At 38.2% G+C, this 25,879-nt stretch overlaps 1 protein-coding gene across 1 annotated transcript in view; it reads left to right on the forward strand.

The window, feature by feature from the left end:
• The window catches only part of dnah5 (dynein, axonemal, heavy chain 5), an 87,713-nt gene that overhangs the window by 21,511 nt on the left and 40,323 nt on the right, over nt 1-25,879 (forward strand). The window contains exons 29-60 of the mRNA XM_065958146.1: nt 319-537; nt 618-680; nt 939-1,177; nt 2,374-2,521; nt 2,647-2,739; nt 3,230-3,429; nt 3,539-3,692; nt 4,061-4,224; nt 4,425-4,581; nt 5,063-5,275; nt 5,573-5,797; nt 7,306-7,478; nt 9,190-9,260; nt 9,516-9,623; nt 9,877-10,064; nt 11,101-11,295; nt 12,133-12,267; nt 12,498-12,605; nt 13,463-13,616; nt 13,761-13,907; nt 15,322-15,563; nt 16,409-16,585; nt 17,074-17,278; nt 17,569-17,711; nt 19,025-19,159; nt 19,484-19,606; nt 19,883-20,096; nt 20,402-20,625; nt 21,882-22,080; nt 22,174-22,346; nt 22,883-23,013; nt 24,775-24,928. Of these exons, the coding sequence (XP_065814218.1) occupies nt 319-537; nt 618-680; nt 939-1,177; nt 2,374-2,521; nt 2,647-2,739; nt 3,230-3,429; nt 3,539-3,692; nt 4,061-4,224; nt 4,425-4,581; nt 5,063-5,275; nt 5,573-5,797; nt 7,306-7,478; nt 9,190-9,260; nt 9,516-9,623; nt 9,877-10,064; nt 11,101-11,295; nt 12,133-12,267; nt 12,498-12,605; nt 13,463-13,616; nt 13,761-13,907; nt 15,322-15,563; nt 16,409-16,585; nt 17,074-17,278; nt 17,569-17,711; nt 19,025-19,159; nt 19,484-19,606; nt 19,883-20,096; nt 20,402-20,625; nt 21,882-22,080; nt 22,174-22,346; nt 22,883-23,013; nt 24,775-24,928 (5,274 nt within the window). The remainder of the gene's footprint in view (nt 1-318; nt 538-617; nt 681-938; nt 1,178-2,373; nt 2,522-2,646; nt 2,740-3,229; nt 3,430-3,538; nt 3,693-4,060; nt 4,225-4,424; nt 4,582-5,062; nt 5,276-5,572; nt 5,798-7,305; nt 7,479-9,189; nt 9,261-9,515; nt 9,624-9,876; nt 10,065-11,100; nt 11,296-12,132; nt 12,268-12,497; nt 12,606-13,462; nt 13,617-13,760; nt 13,908-15,321; nt 15,564-16,408; nt 16,586-17,073; nt 17,279-17,568; nt 17,712-19,024; nt 19,160-19,483; nt 19,607-19,882; nt 20,097-20,401; nt 20,626-21,881; nt 22,081-22,173; nt 22,347-22,882; nt 23,014-24,774; nt 24,929-25,879) is intronic.

Genomic DNA, 25,879 nt, shown 5'->3' on the forward strand with positions numbered 1-25,879 from the left:
ACTTAAGCATACACACAGCGTGCCCACAGTGGGCTTGGGAAAATATGTCTAAAGTTGTTAACATATGGCCAGTGTTTACAGTGTTTCTGTTGTATATTGAGATACGATTATATTTTCAGATGAAGGTGACATCAAACTAAGACTGATGTTTATCAAAGTGTTCAAATAGTCTTGAATCAAAAACTAAATGTTTGAGCAGAAAAAAATGCAGGAATTTAAACTCAAATTCTTTATGTACATTTTTGATTGATTCCCAAGAGAATGATGTTATAAATGCTGTAATGTTAAACATAGACCAAGTATCTTTTCTTGTCCCAGGAGTCCTATGCCATGCTTCATAAATATGAGCTGTCAGTGGCTAAAGAGGAGGCAGATAAGGTGGATACCCTGCGATACACTTGGGAGAAGCTGCTGTCCAGAAGCACAGAGGTACAAAACGAGCTGGTGGCCCTGCAGCCCAACTTCAGAGGAGAGCTCATCAGCAATGTGGAGACCTTCCTGGAAGACTGTCAACACTTTTATCTGGACTATGACAAGGTAACAACAGGTATGACAAGGAGAAAACATATAGATGGGAAGAGCTCTGAGTGATTAGAAACATTTTCTCTCTGCTTCAGGATGGTCCCATGGTGGTGGGTCTAGCTCCTCAGGATGCCAGCGATAGACTCATCATGTTCCAGGTTTGTTACAAATTTAGTTTGTAACTTCTTTGGTGTCATAGTAATTGTAGTACTTGCTATTAGCCATGATGTAACATGAAAACTACTTGTGTTTTTGCCATTTAAGCAACCCTTCCTTTCCATTAATTGTAACACACAAACTGTTCTGTCCTGTGTTTACTGTTCATGCATTGAGAATCATGTTTATTTATTTATCAATGTTAAAAGTGGAACGCTATAAAATTTTGGATTAACTGTTGCCATTCTTTTCCTCTTTAGAACCGATTTGACAATCTGTTCAGGAAATACATCACCTACACAGGTGGAGAGGAGTTGTTTGGACTTCCTGGTACCCATCATCCTCAGCTGTTGGAGATCAGGAAGCAGCTGGCTCTGCTGCAGAAGTTGTATGGCCTTTACAACAATGTTATCGAGACAGTAAATGGTTACTATGACATTCTCTGGGCTGACATCCACATTGAGAAAATCAATAACGAGCTTCTGGACTTTCAGACAAGGTAAGACAATTCATTTGGTGCAATGCAATCGTTAGTTTGGAAAACTGTTGAGTGTTTCTTGAATTTGTTTGCCTTGTGCTCACAAACCTGTCTGGGTGGTGTTAATGGTTTAACATGGAGGTATTACCTTGATAAGACAAAGTGGAAGAACACTGCAAGCTGGTAATCATAGTTGCAAACAGCGTTGGATTTAAAAACATCAAATAATGGTTTTGCAAAGTTTCATGATAAAGAAAATGAGCTTAATGCATTATGTTAAATCTCAGAGGTACATACAATGCATGTTTGTCCAGTAGGTAAACTGAATGTTAAACCTTTATTTGTTTCTTGGAAAACCCTTTTTTGTACTGATTTGTGCTGATCTGTGAAAGGTACTGTACAGTGAGACACTTTCAGTAAATAGCCTATGCACTTTCTACGAAACTGAAACAAACAACATTAGACTGAGCTGAGTGCAGCCAATAAGATGTATTAGGATTTAACTGAAAAGTGCTCGTCACACAAAGTAATCAGTTAGTCATGTTATCCACAGAAGGTGAGTGTACGGTTTTCTCTGGATTTTATGGTCAAAGAGAAATGCACACAAAAGGAAAATTAATTGAAAGAGTTTTATTTTCATTCTGGTCTCCTCCTCCTCCTCCTCCTCCTCCTCCTCACCATCAAGCCGTTTCCATGCCTGATAACGATGTCCTACCCATATCAAAAGTTGTTTTTTTATTCATTCTTTGCATGAATGCTCCAGAAGATATCAACGTCATATTTTCCATCCCCGTTTATCTTTGTGCTCTGTCCTCTGCTCAGTTTTGTCATTGTGCACGTGTCCAAGAGGAATTGAAGGGAAAGAGGATAACAAAGTACAAGTTGGTTTTTAGATGAAAAAGTAGTCCTTTATAAGTCTCCACATTGGTTTTCCCCTGAAAGTGTGAATATTATTAAATGTTTTTGGAGTCAAAAGAGGTGCCTATTAAAGAAGACAGGACAACCTCAGGCTGTAAGTCTGCCTGTGAGTATGAAACGTATTGCTCTGGCCATGTGGCTGTACGACTGTGTAACACTACTGTTTCATGACTGCCTCTATGTATGATTTCCACAGTGTTCTGTAAAAGGATGACAAACTACAGATTGTGTTCTTTTTTGGACTAAAACCTGGAAGACATGTATAAATGTATTGATTACTGTCCTTCCTTATACTTTAGGTGTCGCAAGCTTCCTCGTGCTCTGAAAGAGTGGCAAGCTTTCCTCGACCTGAAGAAAACAATCGATGAATTCAGCGAGTGCTGCCCCCTGCTGGAGCTCATGACGAACAAGGCTATGATGACTCGCCACTGGAAGAGAATTACTGAGGTTAGTTAAACAAGTTAATTAGCTCATGACCTCTAACAAAGAGCACCATCTTTACTGATTACTATTTCCAAGAAGTTCTCCTGTATACTCTTTTTAAAATCTATTTTTTGTTTTGGTTCGTCCAGGTGACTGGACATAACTTTGAGGTGGAAAGTGATACTTTCAAACTGCGTAACATCATGGAGGCTCCTCTGCTCCAGTTCAAAGAGGAGATTGAGGTATGAGTGTACACAAGGCAACCTACGCAGACCTAGAAAATAGCAGTGTCTTCACTTTGTAAAGCATAAAGTGGATTCTTAATAAAATTGGTATTTTAACATGATTTTACTCTTTTAATGCACTGGTGATTTCAAAACAATATACATGTATGCCCAATTAATAGCAAAAAAGTTCTTCTTAAAAGACAGATCCATTTGATAGTTTTCAAAAAGATATTGAATAGAGGATTTCATCCTGGTAATGCAGCATAACTGTACATCATTCAAGCACAGCCATTGATTTAAACTTGACTCCTCCAAATATGTGTTAAAGCTCCATTTCATTTTCCATACAGGCCACTGGCTGTTAACAGACTAATACTGGGTTTGCTATTGTAAAGATTAACCTTTTAAAATGTTCTTTTAGTTTCATTATGTACTATATTTACCAACATCATGGTGACATACGAAAATGTGAGTTTATTTCAATTTTTTTTTCCTTTTTGCACAGGATATCTGTATCAGTGCTGTGAAAGAGCGGGATATTGAGCAGAAGCTGAAGCAGGTGATCGCTGAGTGGGACAACAAGACTTTTACGTTTGCTAACTTTAAGACTCGTGGAGAACTGCTTCTGAGAGGTGATAGCACGTCTGAGATCATCGCCAGCATGGAAGACAGCCTGATGATATTGGGGTCTCTTATGAGCAACAGGTAAGTCATTTTGGATTGACACAATAAGGATTTATATTACAGTGATATAAGCGGTTACTGTTTGGGTTATAATGTCAGATATTATAATGTTAAAGTAACTTTTTTTCAGGTACAACACCCCGTTTAAAGCCCAGATCCAAAAGTGGGTTCAGAATCTGTCCAACACTACTGATATCATAGAAAACTGGATGACCGTCCAAAACCTCTGGATCTACCTGGAAGCTGTGTTTGTGGGCGGGGACATTGCTAAACAGCTGCCTAAGGTAGAATACTTCTCAGGGAAAAACGTTATGTTGGGGTCCATAATCTTGAGTGACATGATGATGAGCTAAAGCACAAAACTCGGCTCTAAATTCTGTCCTCAATCTTCTTGAATGGCATTTCAGTAACGTTTAATGTGAACGAAAATAAACACAGATACCTGACTTGGAGAATTCAAATATTTTTCTTACATATTCTGTCATTCAAGGTGTCTGATCTTCAATCTTCAATTTTAATTTTTACTGTCACACATTTTTTTTTAAAATGTAAACACTCAACAAAATAGACTCTCAACATTGCAACATGATTTTTGAGAACAAAAGTAGTGAAAAATACAACCCAGCTAATTTGTTTACATATCTGTTTTAAGGAAGCAAAGCGCTTTTCTAACATTGACAAATCATGGGTGAAGATCATGATGCGGGCTCACGAGATGCCCAATGTAGTCCAATCATGTGTGGGAGATGAGACTATGGGACAACTGCTCCCTCACCTCCTTGAACAGCTGGAGATCTGCCAGAAGTCACTAACAGGGTAAGCACAAGACTACAGTCTAAATGAACCCACAGCTAAAAACAACATGGAGACTGGAGTATGTAGCTGTAGAATTATATTATATAGACTTTACAACAAGCCAGCCTGCTTTTAAACATCTGTCTGGTTTGTTGTTTTTACAAAATGCATTGAGACAAACTGTTGCAGTTCACTTTTTTTTCTATTATGCTATCAAACAGCTATCTGGAGAAGAAGCGTCTGATGTTTCCTCGCTTCTTCTTCGTCTCTGACCCTGCTCTGTTGGAGATCCTGGGACAGGCGTCTGACTCCCACACAATCCAGGCTCACCTTCTCAATGTCTTCGACAACATCAAATGTGTCAGGTTTCATGACAAGGTGAATTTTCATGGAGAAAATATCTTCTAGAAAAAAACCTCTGACAAGAGTTTTTTTTTTTTTTTTTTTTTTAAACAATTGAGGGTCTGACAAAATGTGATGAAAACAGACAAGGGGCGCCGGTAGCCTAGAGGTTAGTACATGCGCCCCATGTACAGAGGCTATACTTTAGTCCTCCAAGTGGGTGGCCCAGGTTCGAATCCAACCTGTGACTCCTTTCCAGCATGTCCTTTCCCACTCTCTCTCTCTCTCTCTCTCTCTCTCCCCCCCTGTTTTCTGAGTCCGCTCACTGTAAAATGGAGGCATAGAAAGCCTCAAAATAAACCTTTGGAAATAACAAAGAAACATACAATTCAATACAAGGCCATAAAAATGAGCTGAATGAAGAGATTATATGGACATGTTATCATATTTTTTCCGACTTCACAACTGAATCAGAAGTCAGTGTTTCTAATCAATAAATAAATTCCCTCTTCCTCAGATATACGATCGTATTCTGGCAGTGTCATCACGAGAAGGGGAAACTGTGGAGCTGGAGCGTCCTGTCACAGCAGAGGGGAATGTTGAGGTTTGGCTCAATGCTTTGCTGAAGGAATCCCAGAGGTCTTTGCACCTGGTGATTCGACAGGCTGCCCTGACCATTCAGGACTCTGGCTTCCAGCTCGTCGACTTCCTGAAGTCCTTCCCTGCTCAGGTAGATCAAGGACTGAGAAGTTACACAAACAGACCAAGATTATGATCTTTGCTCTTTCATTTCTGCATGAATAAATAGAATATCTGTTCAAAAGGCAATTTTGGCAACTCAATTTTCAGCTATTTTTTTTTAACTCATCACGGATGTTTATTTGAGTTAACTTGATTGTTCTAATTCTCAGCTTTGATTCTTTGTCCAGGGAAGCAGAAAAAGTGATGATTTTAACATGGATTTGCTTCATAAAGCTTCTTTGTTTTTCAGTTATGTGATAACAAAATATCATTGTCCTTGATCCAGGTGGGCTTGCTAGGTATTCAGATGATATGGACAAGGGACTCTGAGGAGGCTCTGAACAATGCCAAGTATGATCGGCGCATTATGGCCAAAACCAACCAGCTGTTCCTGGATCTGCTCAACACACTGATTGACATGACCACAAGAGACCTGGGGACCGTAGAGAGGACAAAGTACGAGACCCTCATCACCATCCATGTCCACCAGAGGGATATATTTGATGACTTGGTGAGCATAGTATCGATTTTAAAACATTTTTGCATAGTTACAACTCGACTTCCCTAAAACGTCGGGACTTTGTGTAAAATGTAATGAAAACAGATTGTGAAGAGATGCAAGACGTTTTTTGACTCCCATTGACTTCTTCATTATGGAGCCATGATGTCAATATTGATTTTGGTACAGAGATTCTCTTAATCTTTTAATATTATTAACTTTTGATGATGAAATCCCAGATTCTTTACATGAAGAAACATTACTGTTGCACTATTTGCCAGCAAATTCTTTCACAGAGTGGTGAATCCCCCCCCCAGCTTAATTTCACAACTTTTCCAGTCTCTTTCCTGTCACTGTCACAACTTCATGTTGTCAGCATTAAAATCTATCTGGGCATATTGTTTACCAAAAACAGTGACTTCAGTTTCAACTGTTCTTGTTTTTGTTTTTGTGCTTTTTTCCATCAAATTGGGTTTTTAATGTTTTGCAAATCATCTATTTTTTCTTCCCAATTTACACAAGGTAGGGATAGGGGTTTTGAATTATGGCTCGGCATACTGAATTCAATTGGACCATTCAATCAAGGTCTTTACAAATTCAGTTTATTAATTTTTTTCACATCAGAATCTACAGCAAAAGAAGGCTTACTTTTTGTTAAAACTGCTTTTGATACCGGGTCCACTGGTGATGAGCTGTTATAATACCTTTTTGTGTATGTCACAAAGAGTCAGTTATACAGTATCTTTTAAGATCTTCAAAGTATTAACATGTGCAGCTGAATGATATTTAGAAATAGAGAAAGGACTGTTTTTGAAGTTTCTCCTCGCAGAGCTAATTGCCTGACTGGGGTCAGAGGTGAATAGAACAGGTGTGAAGAAACTCCTTTTCAACGTGTTTTTTTCTTCATTTAATTCTTTATCCTGTCCTACTCTTTTCATTTATTCTTCCCTATCATATCTCACTCTCACAAATCATGTGTAAACAACTTCTTTCTTTCCACATCACCTTTCTTCTTTTCCCCCCACTGTTTCTCCTCATTTTTTGCCTCTCCTCTTTCCCCACTTATTTCCTCTTCTTACATTATCCTACTCTTTGTTTTTCATCTTTTAACTCATCACCCTCCTCATTCTGTTTCCTCTTTTCACCACTTCCTTGATGTTTCTTCCACCTCATTTTCTTTGCATGCCCTCTCAACCATATCCTTTTTCATCCTCTCCCTCTACTTCCACCGTTTTTAATGCAACCTTCCTGTCACCTAATGCCCACTCATACATCTTGCCCTTCTAACGCTTCATCCTTCTTTCTTTCTCCTTTTATGTCTAACCCCACATCACCTCGTAAATGGTGCCCTTCGATTTCCTATTCTTCACTCTCCATCTCTATCCCCCTCCTTCCATCTTTTATCATGGTCCTTCCCCCCTCTGTTTCTCTACTCACCACTGCTTTTCTGTTCTCTTCTTTTTTCCTATCTGCTTCTCACCAATCCCCCCCCCCCCCCCCCGCCCCGTCTCTCCCTCCAGTGCCGGCTCCATGTCAAAAGCCCCAACGACTTTGAGTGGCTGAAGCAGTGTCGTTTCTACTTCAACGAGGACTCGGATAAGATGATCATTAACATCACAGATGTGGGCTTTGTCTACCAGAATGAATTCTTGGGCTGCACTGAAAGGCTTGTCATTACGCCTTTGACAGACAGGTAGAGGGCACACACACACACACACACACACACACACACACACACACACACACACACACACACACACACACACACACAGCAAAAAAACATTTAAAAACATTTTTTTTTAAATCACCAACCTGCCTTCACACTGTCGAAGACTGAGTTAATTTTGTCATAGTTGATTTGACTCCAGCTTTCTTCAGTCATACTATGATGATGATCAAGGAGGCGCTGACTTTGATTCATTTTTTAGTTTTATAGGTTTCCTTAAAAAAAACAGGAGACTATGTTTCACATAACTTAAGAGGAGGTTCTTTTTTTTAAAGCTCAAATGGCTCTCTAGCAGGCTTCTCATCTTGATCAGTCGGTATTGGCATCCAGAAGGAAGCTGTCTAAAGTGCCAATGAAGTGTATGGCACTTCAACCAGGTCTGCCTGTGCCTTTTACCTCCTAGCCATCTGAAATATGTCAAAAATGTACATGCAACAAACTAGTAACCATTAACAATGAGACGATTGAAAGGTTGAGGTTTCAAACATTTGAATTGCACAGCTTGAACAAGGTCAATACAACCTACAAAAAAAGTGACCTTATGGTCTATTCAACAATTGTACACTGTGTGTTCAGCACTTCAATGATACAATCACATGCTCTTCGTCTTGATGCAGTCAACACTAGTAAGGAGTTTTTAAACATCATAAGAAAAGCGAATTAATGCTTGAAGCACCAACAATGTATCTTCTAAAACTGCTGAAGAAGATACATTCTGGTCATTTATTTTGTTCATATTATGGTCATGTTTATCCCAATCACTTCCAGAGAGAGGGCAGTGGATTAGGGACAGAAGAAATACGATCTGAGGAGGCACTCTTTACAGGAAGGCCCTGACTTTGGTTAATGAAAGAAGAAGTGACTGCCGAGACAGGGAAAGAGAAGCAGACTGAAGGAGGAAGGCAAAGGTCCAACAACAGCCAGTGTTAGACTATGGAGAGGGCTATATGAGAGGACCAAGAGATAAAAAAAAAAAAAGAGAGACAAGGAGAGAGAGAGATCAGAAGAGACAGCAGCAGTGAGGGGGATTCTAGCAGACATCAGACTGCAGCTCTCCAAAGAAGTGGCACGCCGTCCTTATGGCCTGAGGCGCCAAAACAGCTCTGATATTCTCGCCGCCTACTTTCCCTGTCTGAAACGGTATTTGATTCTGTCTATTCAGTCCCCATGTTTTTGCCTTGTTATCACTCAATGTCTTTACTCCTAGCCTATCGCATTCTCTGACCTTCATCGTCCCTCCAACTGCAGCTGATTTCATAATAAGTAAAGATGGAGCTGGGGGTACATGAGAAGGGAAACTGATAAGAAAGCAATCCTTTTTCAGAGATTGTGTAAAAAAAAAGCAAAAAAAACTGTGCTATGGTTTTTTCTACATTCACTGAGGGAAACAACATTTGTTGCACACATTTTCACCATGATATTTGACCTGAGGCTGGCCAGGCAGTTAATCCAGAGGCCATGGAGCGGGTCCCGGTGTTTGTCATCCTTTATGTTGAAGTCCTTGGTAAAGACGCTGAATCCTAACCAGCCTCTGGTTAGTGTTTTTTAGCAGTGTCTGACCTCCAACGTCCTGTGGAGATCATATCCTTTTAGTTTTATTGTGTGATGAATTGTGAGCAAAATGTACTACGACAAGTTGGGAAGGGAATTTTTTAACTCTTTGTTTATGTTTGGCCAGGTGCTACATCACCCTAGCACAGGCTCTGGGTATGAGTATGGGGGGAGCACCTGCCGGTCCTGCAGGAACAGGTAAGTCCAAGGCTTAGTGTTTAATTGAGGAACAATGTGTCTTATAAATAGTTATTGAGTGTCATAGTTCGATCAAATCACAAAGTCAGGACTGTAGACATTATACTAGTGGTCAATTGGTTGAGTGAAGGTGTAGCTGGAAACTGAAGTAGAGTTTTTGAAATGGTTTAGGTTAAGGAATCCATTTAATATCCGTCACAATCAAAATTGTCAGACCAAACTTTGCTATGTGACAAAACTGCATTATGTTTTCAGGCAAGACAGAGACCACCAAGGACATGGGCCGCTGTCTCGGAAAGTATGTTGTAGTCTTTAATTGCTCTGACCAGATGGACTTCAGAGGCCTGGGAAGAATATTCAAAGGTAAGATTCACAAAGCAAACTGGTTCCTCTGTTATGTTAGCAAATAAAGCAGCACCGGGAAATGTAAAGGGTAAGAGCACTTAAAAGGCAGAGTTTTCTGAGCAGCTTAAAGAGTTTGGCGTTAACTATAAGGATCACAGATCCGTATTTTTGATGGATTAGAACTAGACAAAGCAGAGAAAATGATATTTCCTGAATGTAAGGCACATTTATTTGCAGTTGGGTAATTAAGTTGCATGTGTTTGTCGTCTAGGTCTGGCTCAGTCTGGATCTTGGGGCTGTTTTGACGAGTTCAACCGCATTGACCTCCCAGTTTTGTCGGTGGCAGCACAACAGATTGCGATAGTTCTCACTTGCAAGAAAGAACGGCGCAAAAACTTTGTCTTTACTGATGGAGACAATGTGGACATGAACCCAGAGTTTGGCATCTTTCTCACCATGGTCAGTGAGACATTATTATTATTTCTTATTTTTCAAATGTAGATTAATAATATTATTTTTGTTTTACTGAACTTCTTGTCTTTTGTCACCATTTGATTTTTTTTTTAGTTATTAGATGGTATAAACCTAAGTGAGTGTACTTAGAGTTATTTGGACTTCATAGGAATTTCTATTTTAAGCTCCTGGGTTTATATCATGAAGTGTATTTTTATATTTTAACAAAAAAAACTTGTTCCATTGTTAGGATAGCATTCAATAAATCATGTAATAAAAAACAAGTTAATAACATTGAATCAAGATGGCTAAAACGAATCTGCCAGACCGTGTCTTCTTTCACGAGGCGTTTGTTTAATATATCAAACACAAGGGCCCACCTCTTCTTTATAATATTAGCCTGTGTTCATTATCATAATCTTCATACAGTAATAGTTGGATTACTTCATCTCCTTGGTATAGTTGCTATCCCAAGGCAAGTCATTAAACAGAGAACAGTGTTATAATCATTCTCCCATATGGGAAGCGGGGTCAGAGATCTTTCTCTCTGTTCCTTCTAGTGTGTGTGTGTGTGTGTGTGTGTGTGTGTGTGTGTGTGTGTGTCTGTGTTTGCACATATTTATCCAGGCATTAAATCAAAGGCAGGCTTTGTAGAGAGGAGGGTCTGAGCTGTGTCCGTAGGGATGGAACTAGCTGCAAGAGAGTGCTTTCTATCAACCTTAATGATGTGCCAGTATGAGCTTAAGGTTTTGTGTATTTGACTTTGTGTATAGTCATTAAGATCAAATACAAAGCTCGTACATGACATGAATTGTTCAGATGGAATACAAATGATTTCTGGTACATCTCTAAATCAACCTCCTTTAAGAACGTATGTATTAAAGTGGTTCTATATATTCTCTTTTGTATTACATGTTTTATTTTTTTTTGTCCCTCTTGTGATCTGCAATCTCAATGTTCTATGTTTTTGAACATCAAATTATATCTACTGCATTGCCTGTTTCAAATAAAGACCAATTTTCTTCTTTTTTTATAAAATCAGAATCCAGGCTATGCAGGTCGCCAGGAGCTTCCTGAGAACCTGAAGATAAACTTCCGCTCAGTGGCAATGATGGTTCCTGACCGTCAGATAATCATCAGGGTCAAACTGGCCAGTTGTGGGTTTATAGACAACATGGAGCTGGCCCGCAAGTTCTTTACTCTTTATAAGCTATGTGAGGAGCAACTCTCCAAACAGGTAAAAGGAACTCAAGACAAATTAAATCTTAAATCTATTCTGTCACATTTATACAAATATGTACACAAAGATTTGTCTGGTATGTTACTTCTCTCAATCTTATATATATATATCATATAGTCTGTATTTGATTCATTTGCATTACTGGGTGGCATGCGGCACACATAATGCAAAGCTGCAACAATGAAAAAAATCTTAAATACGGACCAAAATGATTCTGTGCACTTACATTAACACTACTATATAATAAGAAACACCAAACTTTTGGTCACTTAACCTTGAAGTAAGTCTCTGGGGTTATACAGTATTAACATCAAATAAAGGACATGCTTTAATACAAGTACACATTGAAAATGCAGCTTACATTTATAATTGCCATGGTCTACAACATACTTTACCTTATCTGTATTATTTGTAGGGTTTTATGAGGATATATCCATATTGTTCACAGTGCAATTCCCTTTGACAGACATTTTCCTAGATCAAGAATTAATGAAAGCTTGATGAAGATTAAATCATTTACCTGGACCTTTTTGTTCAGTCCCCAGAGCCTTTGCTCCTAGATATGAAGTCAATATTATCGCTTGCTGCTTAATGAATCCCAGTGTCGAGGTATCACTTTGTATAACATGACATTTTATATACAATTCTGATCAGTTTTTGTTTCAGCTAAATGATATGTATGTCACTTGTAAATGTTATTTAATCTGCTGTGAAGTATAATTAATATACCTGTGTATTAATAAGAGGTTTTAAACCGTAAGCGGATACTGCGAGATAAAGAGCTGTTTAATCCAGTTGTCTGGTAAATAAAATGCTATTTGTGATTGTTCACAGGTTCACTATGACTTTGGCCTACGAAACATCCTCTCAGTGCTGCGAACACTGGGCGCAGCTAAACGAGCCAACCCCACTGACACAGAGTCCACCATCGTTATGAGGGTCCTGAGAGACATGAACTTATCTAAACTGGTCAGTCTGGAACACAAAATATGACACAACACCATCTAAATGACACTCCTCAAATTGAACAATAGGTTTTTTCACATTTTCATGAGCATTAAATCCAAATACAAAATGACTCTGACTTACTTAATAACAAATACAAACATTCCGACTGGAATACCAAAGATTATGATGAATCGTCCTTGGGATTGTGAACAACTTGCGTCTGTGTGTTTGTTTTCTTATATGTTTGTTAGATCGATGAAGATGAGCCGCTCTTCCTGAGCTTGATTGAGGATCTCTTCCCCGGTATCCAACTCGATAAAGCCGGCTACCCTGAACTCGAGGCTGCCATCGACAGACAGGTAGGAGGGAGTGAGACCTGAGTGTGTCTACATTTTTAAGGGAGAGTGTGATGGCAGGGACAATGAAGGTAAGACAAAGAAGGAATGGAGGAGTAGAGGGAGAGAGGGAGAGAGCGAAGGAGGACTGAGGAAAAAGTAAATGGCGATAAATGAATCGGGCAGATGACTAATGAACTGTGGGACCGCTGTATCTATCATGTCACTCTTAAATGCTTTACTATACCAAGCCCAGAGGGAAACAAATAATGTCATTTATTATGTGTCAAGGGCCTACCCTGCACACACAGTGCAAAGACAATAGAAAGTAAGTGATGCAATAGTTGTTTAAATCACAGCACTGTTGTTTTTGTGCGTTGTGGGCTGTGTACCGTTGTCCCTGCTGTAATGACAACCTTGATGTGATTATGTCAATGCAATAATGTAATAATATGCTTTGTACAGTTAAATCTCCTGTTAGGAACTCCAGGGTTTTGACAATTTTGATGAGCCCTGTGACCCTACAGCACGTCTTTGCAGATTGTGTCCTTGACATGAGTGGGCTGGATTTGCTGACAAATAAACTCTTACTGCTTTCTTTTAACAGCCGAGCACATCAGTCTTTGTCAATCTTTGCCAAGGAAAATTGTAAATACAGGATATTTAGGCAGCTCGCTCATACTGTACCTTCCTGGTGGCAGTAGTTACATGCATTCAAGAAACTTCATAGAAATAATCAATCTAGTTGCTGATGATCTTAATCGCTCTTTTAGGTCAAGAAGCATTAGTTGTGTTTGCAGTCTGTGTTAATAACCATAAAATAAACTCCTCCCAGTAACTATACTTCTTAACCTAAACATGTGCAAACTATCATCGCACAGGTTGAGGATGCAGGACTGATCAGCCACCCCCCCTGGAAGCTGAAAGTCATCCAGCTGTTTGAGACACAGAGGGTACGACACGGCATGATGGCCCTGGGGCCGAGTGGGGCCGGAAAGACGACTTGTATACACACACTAATGAGAGCTATGACAGGTAAGACTTTGTGCATGTTTTAGAGATCCACGTTCAAGGAAAGAGACACAAACTTGTCAAACTTTAGTATCTGTGTCTGAAAGCCACAACGCCCTTTAGGCTTGAAGTGACACCTTACAAATCTTTGGGTTTTTTTTCTCTCAGAGTGTGGTCAGCCTCACAAAGAGATGCGCATGAACCCCAAAGCCATCACAGCCCCTCAGATGTTTGGTAGACTGGACGTGGCCACAAATGACTGGACTGATGGCATCTTCTCTACACTTTGGAGGAAAACACTGAGAGCAAAGAAAGGTGAGAAAATATGTTCGACCAACAATGGTTTTATATTTATAGATGATCTGAGCTTATGTCAAAAAAAGCAAAACTATAGGTGATGATAATAATCATTTATTCTAGAGTATTATAACTCATGTATAATAAAATGTTTTGGAAAATAATGTGTGTTATTTGCTAAAATGAATATTTAAAGTATGCTGTTTTAAATGCATGGTTTGGGATTCATCTAAATATTTTTAAATACAACATGTACAGCCCGTAGGAATCTTAGCACAGGTGTAAAAGCTTTTAATGAGAAATAAAGGTGTCAACATGTATCCTTACAGCATTTCCTGTGTCAGTAGAGAGGAAGTAAGAGGGATCCCTGCTCAGTTGAGAATCTATTCCTCAGATGATTCATTAGAACTCCGTAACCTTTAGCCTTCTCTTTTCCGTTGGATCTTTGGGAGAACTGGTATGTGATAATATTGAAGAGAACTCTAAATATCAAGGGACATAATTGCATCAATAGTTCAAAGTAGCACCAAAAGCTGTTTTATCTTTCTACTTGGTGCTAATCCTACATACTTCATAAAGAAGTGCATTTATGAATATACATTACATCTGTTTGCTTTCATGTGTCAAGATATGCATCGTATATGTTCAGTATATGTTTTCATGCTATTCAGCATATCTTTGTGACATAAGTATGTTTATTGATTGCCTTTTACTGCTGCTTACTGTTGGTCCCATTCACCAAGCAGCTTGTTGCCTTGAGTTGATAAAAACCCCATTTAGAGAAGTCCATGATGTGGAGTCGTGACAGAGGGAAGTGTTATATAACGACCAAAATGTTCCCTCGTGCAAAACTGTACTTTCCTGGGGATTTACCACATCAAAAGCATCCCAAGCCTGATCTGTTCTTCTGACTTCTATGTTGAAATGTGTGTCATGGCTCATGAAAGCGATCCAATTTATCCTTGATAAATTATTTTGACTCGGTCCACACGGTGTGTCCTTTGGTTAAAGATGTGAGATTTTATATTAGTGATCACAGAGTAACTTTAAACATCTGCATCACTCCAAACATACACATTCATTTCACAGCAGGATTCATCTCATTTATTAATGATTAACATCCGTGCTCTATTTATTTCTTTGATAAATAGAGTTTTCCCAGAGTCCAAAGTAGACTGTATTGGGTTTGTTTTTGAATCTAATTTATATTCAAATTCCCCTATATCTTTGGCTATGTTGTACCACCATGGTGTTTGGTGCTTTTTTTCAGAGAGGAGGAACAATGTCTATAGTAGGGCTGTGTAACGATTACAAATTTTAAGTGCGATTAATCATCCTCCAGGTGTGTAAATTCTGAGTGTACGCACTAGGTTATTCATTGTATCATATTGTTATCCTAGATAACAAACAGAGGCACTTTTTTATCCCTCAGGAGAGCACATCTGGATAGTCCTGGATGGACCTGTCGATGCCATTTGGATAGAAAACCTGAATTCTGTATTGGACGATAACAGAACTCTTACTCTGGCAAATGGAGACCGTATACCCATGGCTCCCAACTGTAAAGTGGTTTTTGAGCCACATAACATTGACAACGCCTCTCCAGCAACCGTCTCTCGCAATGGCATGGTGTTCATGAGCTCATCCGTTCTCAGCTGGAGTCCAATACTTGAGGTGAATGGACTTAATGAAAAACTAAATTTATTTTTTGTTTTTCCCCAAAATGTTTGAGAACCAATTGTGTCATTAAGCATGTACATTGCAAAATCAAAGTTGTTGCTGGGACGCCCTCTGATGACTTACCACAGGGTGTCCTCGCTAGAATTACAGCCGAAGTTTCTTCTTTTTTTTTTTAATAGTCATTGATCAAATAAATCTGCAACATTAACATTAACTACCTTTCATTTTCAAACATATCAATACAGATGGAAAAAGACAGAAATAACAAAATTACATTCTAGGACATGCATTAAAGTATAAATATGTCTAATGTTGTCAATGTTAAAGTTAAGTACCAAGCTAAATTGAAGCGCTGTTGGCTTTATTGTAAAACACATAATGCTTTTTTAATTATAATATTATTTCTTAAGTTCAAATCTGAACTTTCTAAATCTGATTTAGCTTTGTTGTACTGTTATATGATCATTTTATTTGTGGCTCGTTGCCTCGGGTTGCCATAAGCTAAGAAACACTGTTCAGCTGAGTGCGATCCAAGTACCGTACCCCCGCAGAGTACATTTGTTGTAGGCACTTAATTGCACTAAACAATGTAACATGTGATACACTATCCAGCATTCTTTTTATCTAAATCAAAAATGGCTGAAAGACTGGACAAATTTAGTTGTGACTAGTTTTCCCTCCAAGACAAATTGTGTTCTGTAAACTAAAATTGGAGAACATTTCTGCTGTATCTGAAAGTAAAGCACACACAAATTGCCCAACAAAACACACACTGTGTATTACTCACAACTAATGTCACGTATTGAACCTCACTTCCATGTTCTGGTTGTTGTTCTCAGGCCTGGTTGATAAAACGCTCCCCTCAAGAGGCGGAGGTGCTCAGGGAACTCTTCTCATCTTCTTTCCCTGAGCTCTACCACTTCAGTGTGCAGTCACTGGAGTTCAAGATGGACATGCTAGAGGCCTTTGTCATCATGCAGTGCATTAACATGCTTCAGGGACTTATACCACCAAAGGTAAGGCTACAATCATTCACTGATCTATAAGCCCCAAATAGTCTGCAAAGGGATCAACTTAAGTATTAGCCACATAATCTATCAAATAGATGTAAGGTCAGTACTGCATAGATTAGTGGAGGAATACAACAAGCTTTTTCACCTTCTACCAAAAAAAGACTACTGAGGTATTATCTCTTGTTGAATGTTAAAAGAAGAGCCAGATTGAAACCACCAGCAGAGCTTTATACACCCTTATTACACCTAATTCAGTAAACATAGAAAAAACTAACATTCATTATTGTTGGTTTTGTTCCTATTTCACCTTGTTTTCATAAGGACCACTTACACTACTATTTTTGTGTTATTGTAAAATATTTTCTACTCTTAATTACAGTAGTGTGTATTTTTTTTCAGTGAAGCCTCTGATGTACTGTGTGTATATTTCTCAAGCTTTGAGTGTTTTTCTTAAAGAGTACTTGATCTGCAATGAGGTTTTTACATTACAGGACCAGTGGGGGGATTTGTCCAGAGAGCATTTGGAGCGGCTGTATGTCTTTGCCCTGATGTGGAGCACTGGTGCCTTGCTTGAATTAGATGACCGCAGAAAGATGGAGGTCTGGCTCAGAGGGAACAGCAGCGTCTGTCTGAATCTGCCAAACATTCCTCCAGAGAGTGAGGACACCATGTTCGACTACCACGTCACAGCAGATGGTATGCATACGTTGGTAAACAGATGTTTACCTGTAAATAAAATGCCAGGGAGTATCAAGGCTGTTCCTTAGCAAGCAGTAGAATTCAGCTGTATGTTGTACTTAGGGGAGTAAATGTATTTTTTGTCAATATGTGAAAGAACTTCATGTGTATGACATCTTGGGTATGTCATATTTTGTACTGCTGTTTCCCTAAATTTCCTCTGGGATTAATAAAGTATTTCTGATTCTGATTTTAACTTTTCAATGAATTGAGATTTATTCATTCTTCTACATCCATTATTCATCCAGGTCTGTGGGTCCACTGGAACACCAGAGTGGAGGAGTACGTTTACCCCTCTGAAATCACCCCAGAGTACAGTTCCATCTTGGTCCCCAATGTGGACAATGTTAGAACAGATTTCCTGATTCAGACCATCGCCAAGCAGGGCAAGGTGAGCAGCTGAAAGAAAAGCTAACAAACGTTATGTTAACCTGTTTAATATCTATTTACAGTGCATGTGTGGTGCCAGTCAAAAAATAAAAGCTGCATTCATATCGTGGATCCTTAAAACTCACATTTACTCACTTGGTATGAAGTAATATAAAGCAAATATGTCACCTGATGTATTGATATGTTTTATGGATTGAAACATTCCTCATGTATCAAGTAACAGATGACACTAAAGGGAGGTGTCTAACAGAACATTAAGTTTACACACGTCCCGCTTTATAGGGTCTTGAAAGCTTATGATAAGGGTTTTGGAAAGGATGGCGCCAATTTAATCCTCTCTCTGTTCAGTGTATAATGCTTCATTTATTGCATCGATGCAGCTGAGTGGACACAGACTTGCACAACCTTCAGATCGATAACATGGCAGTATGTCTGGATGCAGAACGGCTCCTCTGTATTAAAATAATGTGGTCGATACTCTGCTCAAAAGCCCATCAAATGCATCACCACATGATATTTTTCATAGAGCCTGTCTGTGTTTATGTATGTATGTGTGTGTGAGAGTCATTCTAATTCATAATGCCACAAGTGGAGAATGGGAAACCTCTGTATGCTGCTGTGTTTATAAAAAGGTAGTTGCATGCAGGTCAGATTCTTCTTACTTTCATTCATTTTGAAGCTTCTATAGATGTATTTTATTGAGTTGATATTATTTGCTTTGTTCAGAGGCTGATGGACCTGAAGTGAGAACAAAAATGTAAAAGAAAAACAAATATTTCTGTACTTTACGAACTGATTGAACCTAATATCCAATAGACTGTAGACATTCATTTCTCAGCTTTTGTTTTCCTTGATAAGATTTTTAATTTGTTTCTCAACACAAGCCAGCCTTATAGGCTAACATTGTTTCGACAGATGAATCAGAACATAATAATTTGTTTTCATTAGCAAAAATAAACAGTTAGCACTTATCTTTGACTAATATAGTGAAACAAATGATTTCTTTAAGCTGACTAAAAGAAACAGTTTCATTCTTTTAATACCAAACATGCAATCGGCTTTGGTTAACACTTTTCTATTTCTTATCCTATTTCTCTCTGTGTCTTCTTTGCTTTCTCGAGGCTTCTGTCTCAACTTGTTTTTAATGCATTTAGTCCTCTGTATGCCCCAGCTATGAAAAAAAGTTTGGTAATGCTCAAAAGATGCTCGATAAGATTTAAGAGCAGGCCACAACAAACTATTTTTTCCAACGGTTTAAATCCCAAGCTTATCATCATAATGATAAAACAATGAATAATGTGCATATTTCTTTAGGCTGTTTTGCTAATAGGAGAGCAGGGAACAGCCAAGACTGTCATCATCAAGGGCTACATGTCGAAGTATGATCCCGAGACCCACGTGGGCAAGAGCCTCAACTTCTCGTCTGCCACCACACCACTCATGTTCCAGGTAAAGTAGAACTGCTGTTAACTCTCCTCTCAATAAGTAAACAGCTTCCTGTCTTAGTCTTTGCAGTTTTGTCAGGAGGAGGTTCTATATGCATACTTGATGTCTATTATAATTAAATGATGCAGTAATATTTATGGTGTCTGTTCTGATCAATCATGTGCAGGCCTGAGATCAGCACATGACATGACAGTTTCCTCCCTGTTCATGTCTTCACTGAAAATTAGATTTACCCGAGATCTATCTGTCTTTTGTTTTCTTCTCTCCCTCAAGCTCATCTCCACATATGTTTACATTTGTTTTTGCGCCGTCTGTTTTTCCTTGTAGAGGTCAGTAGAGAGCTATGTGGATAAGAGGATGGGATCCACTTATGGACCCCCTGCTGGGAAGAAAATGTCCATTTTTATCGATGATATAAACATGCCTGTCATCAACGAATGGGGAGACCAGGTGAGCAATCATTTTAAGAACAGTTCATTCAAATAATTTAAATGTTTTTTATATATATCTGAATGAAGCACACATTCAAAGCTGAGTTATTTTGACCTTGAATCCCATGGAAATTTATTAAAGTAATACATTTATCGAATTTTATATGACTTAATATTGCACATATTGGTTACCTGATTAATCGGTAAACTTTAAAGAACTGACATAAGCAACATGAATTCCTTCTCAATAATCCACCTCTGGATTCAAGCTTACTCTTTTTGCCTTTCATTTTAGGTGACAAATGAGATTGTCAGGCAGCTGATGGAGCAAAATGGGTTCTATAATCTGGAGAAACCCGGAGAGTTCACCAATATTGTGGACGTTCAGTTTCTGGCAGCTATGATCCATCCAGGAGGAGGCAGAAATGACATCCCTCAGAGACTGAAAAGGCAGTTCTCCATCTTTAACTGCACCCTGCCCTCTAATGTTTCCATTGATAAAATATTCGGTGAGTAAAAGTGCAGTGGAATCGTTATCACCGTGTACTCAAGATTCATATTATTACAGTGCCTACTAACCAAAATGCTAGTTATTGTAGACTGAAGGGATAAAAAACAGAATTCAAAGATCCATTAGGAGAATGTTTTTCCTATTTAATGCTACTGTAATGTATTGATAAATGATGCGTTATAATGTATTGTCTTTGCCATTACTGTATTGTCTCTGTCTTACACTTATTTGTTGATGCAAATGAATTGATCATATTTCCACCTTTATTTTAATAACTGTCCCACCATCAACCCCACAATGAAGGTGTGATTGGTGAGGGCCACTTCTGTGCACGCCGTGGTTTCACTGCTGAGGTAAGGAGCACCGTCCCTCGCTTGGTGTCTCTGACCCGCCATCTCTGGCAGTTGACCAAGGTCAAGATGCTTCCAACTCCTGCAAAGTTTCACTACATCTTCAACCTGAGGGATCTGTCCAGGATCTGGCAAGGCATGCTCAACACCAACGCTGAGGTGGTCAACTCTGTCCAGGTGAGAAGACCAGGATGTTGTCATTCAAGTATTTATTTAATTTGTTACCATTTGTTAATCATTGTACAATTATGAAAAAAAGTCAACATGGGCCGATTTTGTTTGATTGAACATTTAGGACTGGCCATGTATACAGGGTTTTTTTGCAAGTATCTATGGGTATGAAAATTATTCCAGTAAGGATTAAGTATTGTTAAAGATGCCAACACTCCAACAAATATGCCTAATTAAATCTCTTATGGAGCCATCAATCCAAAATCCTGAAGTTTATTTAAAGATTTTTACAGATGCTAGCCATAGTTCAACTAAACAGCTGAACCCCCCCGTCTTCTAGTTTCTTTACCTCACAACAGTTTAGTGTGGTGCACTGTGCAGCATAGTAGACAGAAGTCATGTAGAAACCTTTTCAATGAATGAAAAAAGCTCTACTTATGTATTAAGTACTTATGTCTTTTGACCATTATATTTTTAAGATACTGAAGAAAGAGACATGACTGTTGGCAGGAAAGAAAGGGAAAATAGAGCATTTCAAGTGTGTTGCTTTATGCTTTCATGTGTCCAGTATTAAAGTAGGACAATGTATGTAGGTAATGATATTAAGTATGATGACATATTCAATCATACATTCAAAACATCCATATTTACATGTCATCATATTACTTAATATCATTACCTAAACATGCATTGTCCTACTTTAATACTTGAATATCTGGACACATGAAAATAATACACCACATAAGTTCAGTTTCTGCTGATGTGGCAAACTCCCTGCAGGTCTGTGGCCTCACTCAATAATTCAGCACAATGAAATATATCCTTTACTCCAGGCTGCCCTGGGAAAGTCCAGGGAAACAGCCCTGCTGAGGCTGCCAATTTGACTCAGACTTAGAATACACTAGACAAGGCCAGAATGAGCTTTCCCCTCAAACAGAGTGCAAGAGTTTTATGAAATGGTGAAATTGCTGTATGAAGAATTACTACAATCAAGAAATCCAACAAATGTGTCGCTTAATGTATTTCAGCAGAAGCAAACAATCCAGTGTGTCTCAGCTCAATGATTTTCTTTTTTAGACCAGAGTCATGCAATCTTCCCGTCAAAGAAAAATACAGTAATATTGGTTGTGCCCTCTATATCTTTGGAAGCAATAAAGATGCATAAGCTAATTACTTGGCAACACTCACCAGTCTTACTGGCTCAGATTGGCTGTTTTGAATGATAAAAGTAATAACGTAAAATGAAAATAAAAAATTTCCAGGTGCTACTGTCATTGTGGAAGCACGAGTGCACACGCGTGATAGCTGACAGATTCACCATGCCTGAGGATGTAGAGTGGTTCAACAAAGCTTTGCCAAAGCTGCTTGAGGAAGAGCTCGGGGAAGAGTACAAAAACTTAGTGGAAGTTGAACCAGACAGATACTTTGTGGACTTTCTACGAGATGCACCTGAGGCTACAGGTACCATGACGCAACATTTTAAAAGCATTTTTATTACAGAAAATTATGTTTTTAATGTGATTATTTTAATGTCAAATATTCTTTTCCTTACAGGGGAGGAGCCAGAGGATTCAGACTTTGATCTGCCTAAGGTGTATGAGCCTATGGAGTCATTTGAGAGTTTGAAGGAGCGCCTGAATTTGTTCCTGAGCCATTATAATGAGAGCATCAGGGGCACTGGCATGGACATGGTCTTCTTTCAAGATGCTATGATTCATCTGGTCAAGGTAATAAATAAAAAACCCTGTTGTAATCAATTAGCCTTACTATTGTAATTAAATTAAGTAATTGAAATATTAGCATGCATATTCAGTGCCTAGAGATTAGAACCAAAGTTTTTAAATGGAAGTTTGACTTTAGTTCAGTATTCAAATTTTAAATGAAAGTGTAGAGGCATGAAATCTAAATGTTCTACCCTTTGATAAACTCAAAACAAACTCTTATGCAAAGCCTCGAGTTCTGAACATTACATTGAAGTCTTGACTCTGGCAACTCGCCAAATGTTAGGTCCTTTTTAATTGAATGGTTAAGCTTCTTGCATTTGCTGTGAGATGGGCTCAGGCAGCCTTGAAGTCCAGAAGAAAATCTTCAAGTGTGATTTAAGTACTACTTAATTTGTGAGATTTTAAACGTCTGCTTACATTCTCCTATTCCTTTCCCCCCCGCACATAATCCTCCTTTTCCCCCTCCTTTTCCACTATTGTAATTTGACACAACCCCTTTTTTATGCTAGTTTTGTGTCTATATATTTTTTTGTATGTAGGTATCAAGGATAATTCGGACACCCGGAGGAAATGCCTTGTTGGTGGGTGTGGGGGGATCTGGTAAACAGAGCCTGACCAGACTGGCATCGTTCATAGCTGGATACAAAATCTTTCAGATCACTCTCACACGGTAAGGCTCACATTCAATAGCCAAAAAGAGACTCAGACAAAGTCACACACAAAAGTTGTTATACATTTCTACATGTTAAATCCTAATTATTATTATATTAAATATCTAGTAACATTTTATTAAGCTTACTTTGTTTCATTGCATGCAGACAGTAAATCATGAGTTTAATCTTTCCCAAGATTTCTGCCTCTGAAAGGAAGTTTTTTAACACACCAATGAGTAATGAATTGGCGCTATACAAATAAAGAATGATTGACTGATTGATGAAAGAAAAATATAGAATATTGTTTCATTTAAATGATCCACCAAAGTGAGTATTTAGTGCATGTTTTTTGTGTGTGTCTGTAAAAAATGTTTTTATTTTATTTTAAATGTTGAATCATTGAATTATTTAAAACTCTGCTCGTAGTCTGCTGGATGGCCGGTCAGGCTCATTACATATTTATTTGGATGTCTGTATATTGTTAAGTATTGCTGCAATACCAATACCAACAAAGATTACGAAGAACACCATACATTTTCTGTTTAGATTACACATTTGCAAATATCAAATCACAATAAAATCATATCTAAGTAAGTTCTAAAAGAGTTACTATCAGATATCTAGAATTAAATATTTATCATCGACTGTGAGACTCTGTTCAATGCTTTGTTTCTTCAAAATAAGAATAACCCTTTGTTTGGCTGTCAGTTCTATCTGCTGGCTTTCTTCTACTCTTGCTCTGTCTCATTGTTCTGTGTCTCACTATGTCCTCTATCTCACTCTCCCTACCCGTCAAATGGTTTTCTCCCTCAGTCCACAGATACATTTGTTGCTGTTATAGTCCCAGTGTGCTTTTTTTCCTAACAGATTATTTTATTTTGAATTAATATGAATGAACCACATCTTCCTCCTCTTCAATTCACAACCTTCTCTTGATATAACATCTACCTTGATTTTAATTCTCTGCTTTTCTTTATAATCTTTCTGTTTCTATGAACAGACATCTATGGCACTCTCTTTTTGTTGTGCAATCTCAACTTGACTCTTTCTTTGTGACTGGAATTTTCTAAATGCATTCATGTGAACTTATTTTTTTAAACTAACAGATTCCAAGAGAGTCACAGAGTTCATGTTGCTCTTTTTTTGCATTCAATTTATATTAGAAAATTCAAGTATTATTCAATTAATTCCAACAATTTATCTTCATCTTTCTTTGTCTTGCTTATTTTGCGTCAGGCTCTTTACAATTCAGTAAATTTTACACACATCTTTATTTATTTTTTTCAATCAATGAGCCTGTTCTCACCTATTTTACCACTTCCACTCATAATAACATCATTTGGAAATTCAAGTAACATTTCAATGTTTGGACACACTTAAGTCATAAAGAGTTCCATGTGGTTTTGAAATCTTGTGAGAAGTCTTGTTTTTATGATGAAATTGAGAAACAAACTCTATTTTTCTCAGCACTGAACTTTTCCTGTCACAGAAACACTGCTGCTGTCAGAAAAAAAAGACAATTTTACATTTTGGAGGTGCCCTGAGTGTAAATAGTAACTAATTCCTAGCTCAAACAGCATTGTTCAGCAAGGCAAATTTATTCACACATTTATAAACATAATGCAAACAGTCAAACACACACAAACACCGACCCACCGCTTTCCTTTGTATCTCTTTCCCCTTATCTATGTCAATTGAGTTATGTTTTCCAGAAGTAAAATCAGCAAATAGAAACAAACTCAGTGCATCATTATTTCATCTGTTGTGTTCTTTGGCAGCTCATACAACACAGCCAACCTGATGGATGACCTGAAGGCTTTGTACCGAACAGCTGGCCAACACGGGAAAGGCATCAGCTTCATCTTTACTGACAACGAAATCAAGGACGAGTCCTTCCTCGAGTACATGAACAATGTATTGTCATCTGGAGAGGTAAGAACACAAACGTGTGAAGAAGGATCTTTGAATACTACCCATAAGTCATTTATACATTTTTATTTATATAATTTCATTTAAGTTCTTGTGTAACCCTTGGGAAAATAATTGAATGAGAATTTTAAAATGAGATGACATTCAAATAAGATCGTTAAATTATTAACTTCTGGCTAGTAGGTAGGACAAAAAAACAGGAGTGAGTTCTGACTCATAGGGAACAGGCCTGAGGTCATTTGTGACTCAAAATATAAGTAGAGAAATGTGAATGTGAACTCAAAGGTATGAGGCAGTCTTAGTTATATGCATAAAAATGATTGAAAGCTGATTTCTAGATTAAAGATCTCTGAGATTTGGTTTAAATAATCCTTGATTTGAAAATATTTAGAAGGGTTAGACAGGAAGAAGAGTGAATCATCTTTACAATTTCATCAGTAAAATCAAGAAATCAAGAGGTCATGTACATAGCACATGCTGATCCTAAAGGTGGGACATCTGAGGGTCTGTCAGACTGACGCTGCTTCTATGCCTTAATGAAGTGAGACACAAAGCAACGAGGCTTTAGGATTCTGAACACGTTAAACATTGTTTTCATCAAAATCCTGACATTGTGTGGAAGCATGTCATTTATAAGCGTTGTGTTTAAATTGTGTATCCTGTGGGCAAAATGGACACTTGTGTTCAGCACATATGGAGCCCTTTCATTTCCATGAGCTCATAAAATGCCACAGCATAACTCTGAGATGGGTAAGGGCAGAGAGGATGGAAAACACCTCAGATGGCTAAATAAGAATCTTAGTGGTCCTTAGAAGATGCACATACTGTTAAAACTCCCTCTACCTTTAGACCTGTGTGTTTCTTTGGGTTTGTTTGACTTTAATGAAAGCACTGGCACATCTGTGATTTGCAGCAGTTTTTAAAACTCTCCTTGGTAAGGAAAGCCTACAGGGA

This window comes from Labrus bergylta, chromosome 8, assembly GCF_963930695.1.
Source record: "Labrus bergylta chromosome 8, fLabBer1.1, whole genome shotgun sequence".
Lineage (NCBI taxonomy): Eukaryota > Metazoa > Chordata > Actinopteri > Labriformes > Labridae > Labrus > Labrus bergylta.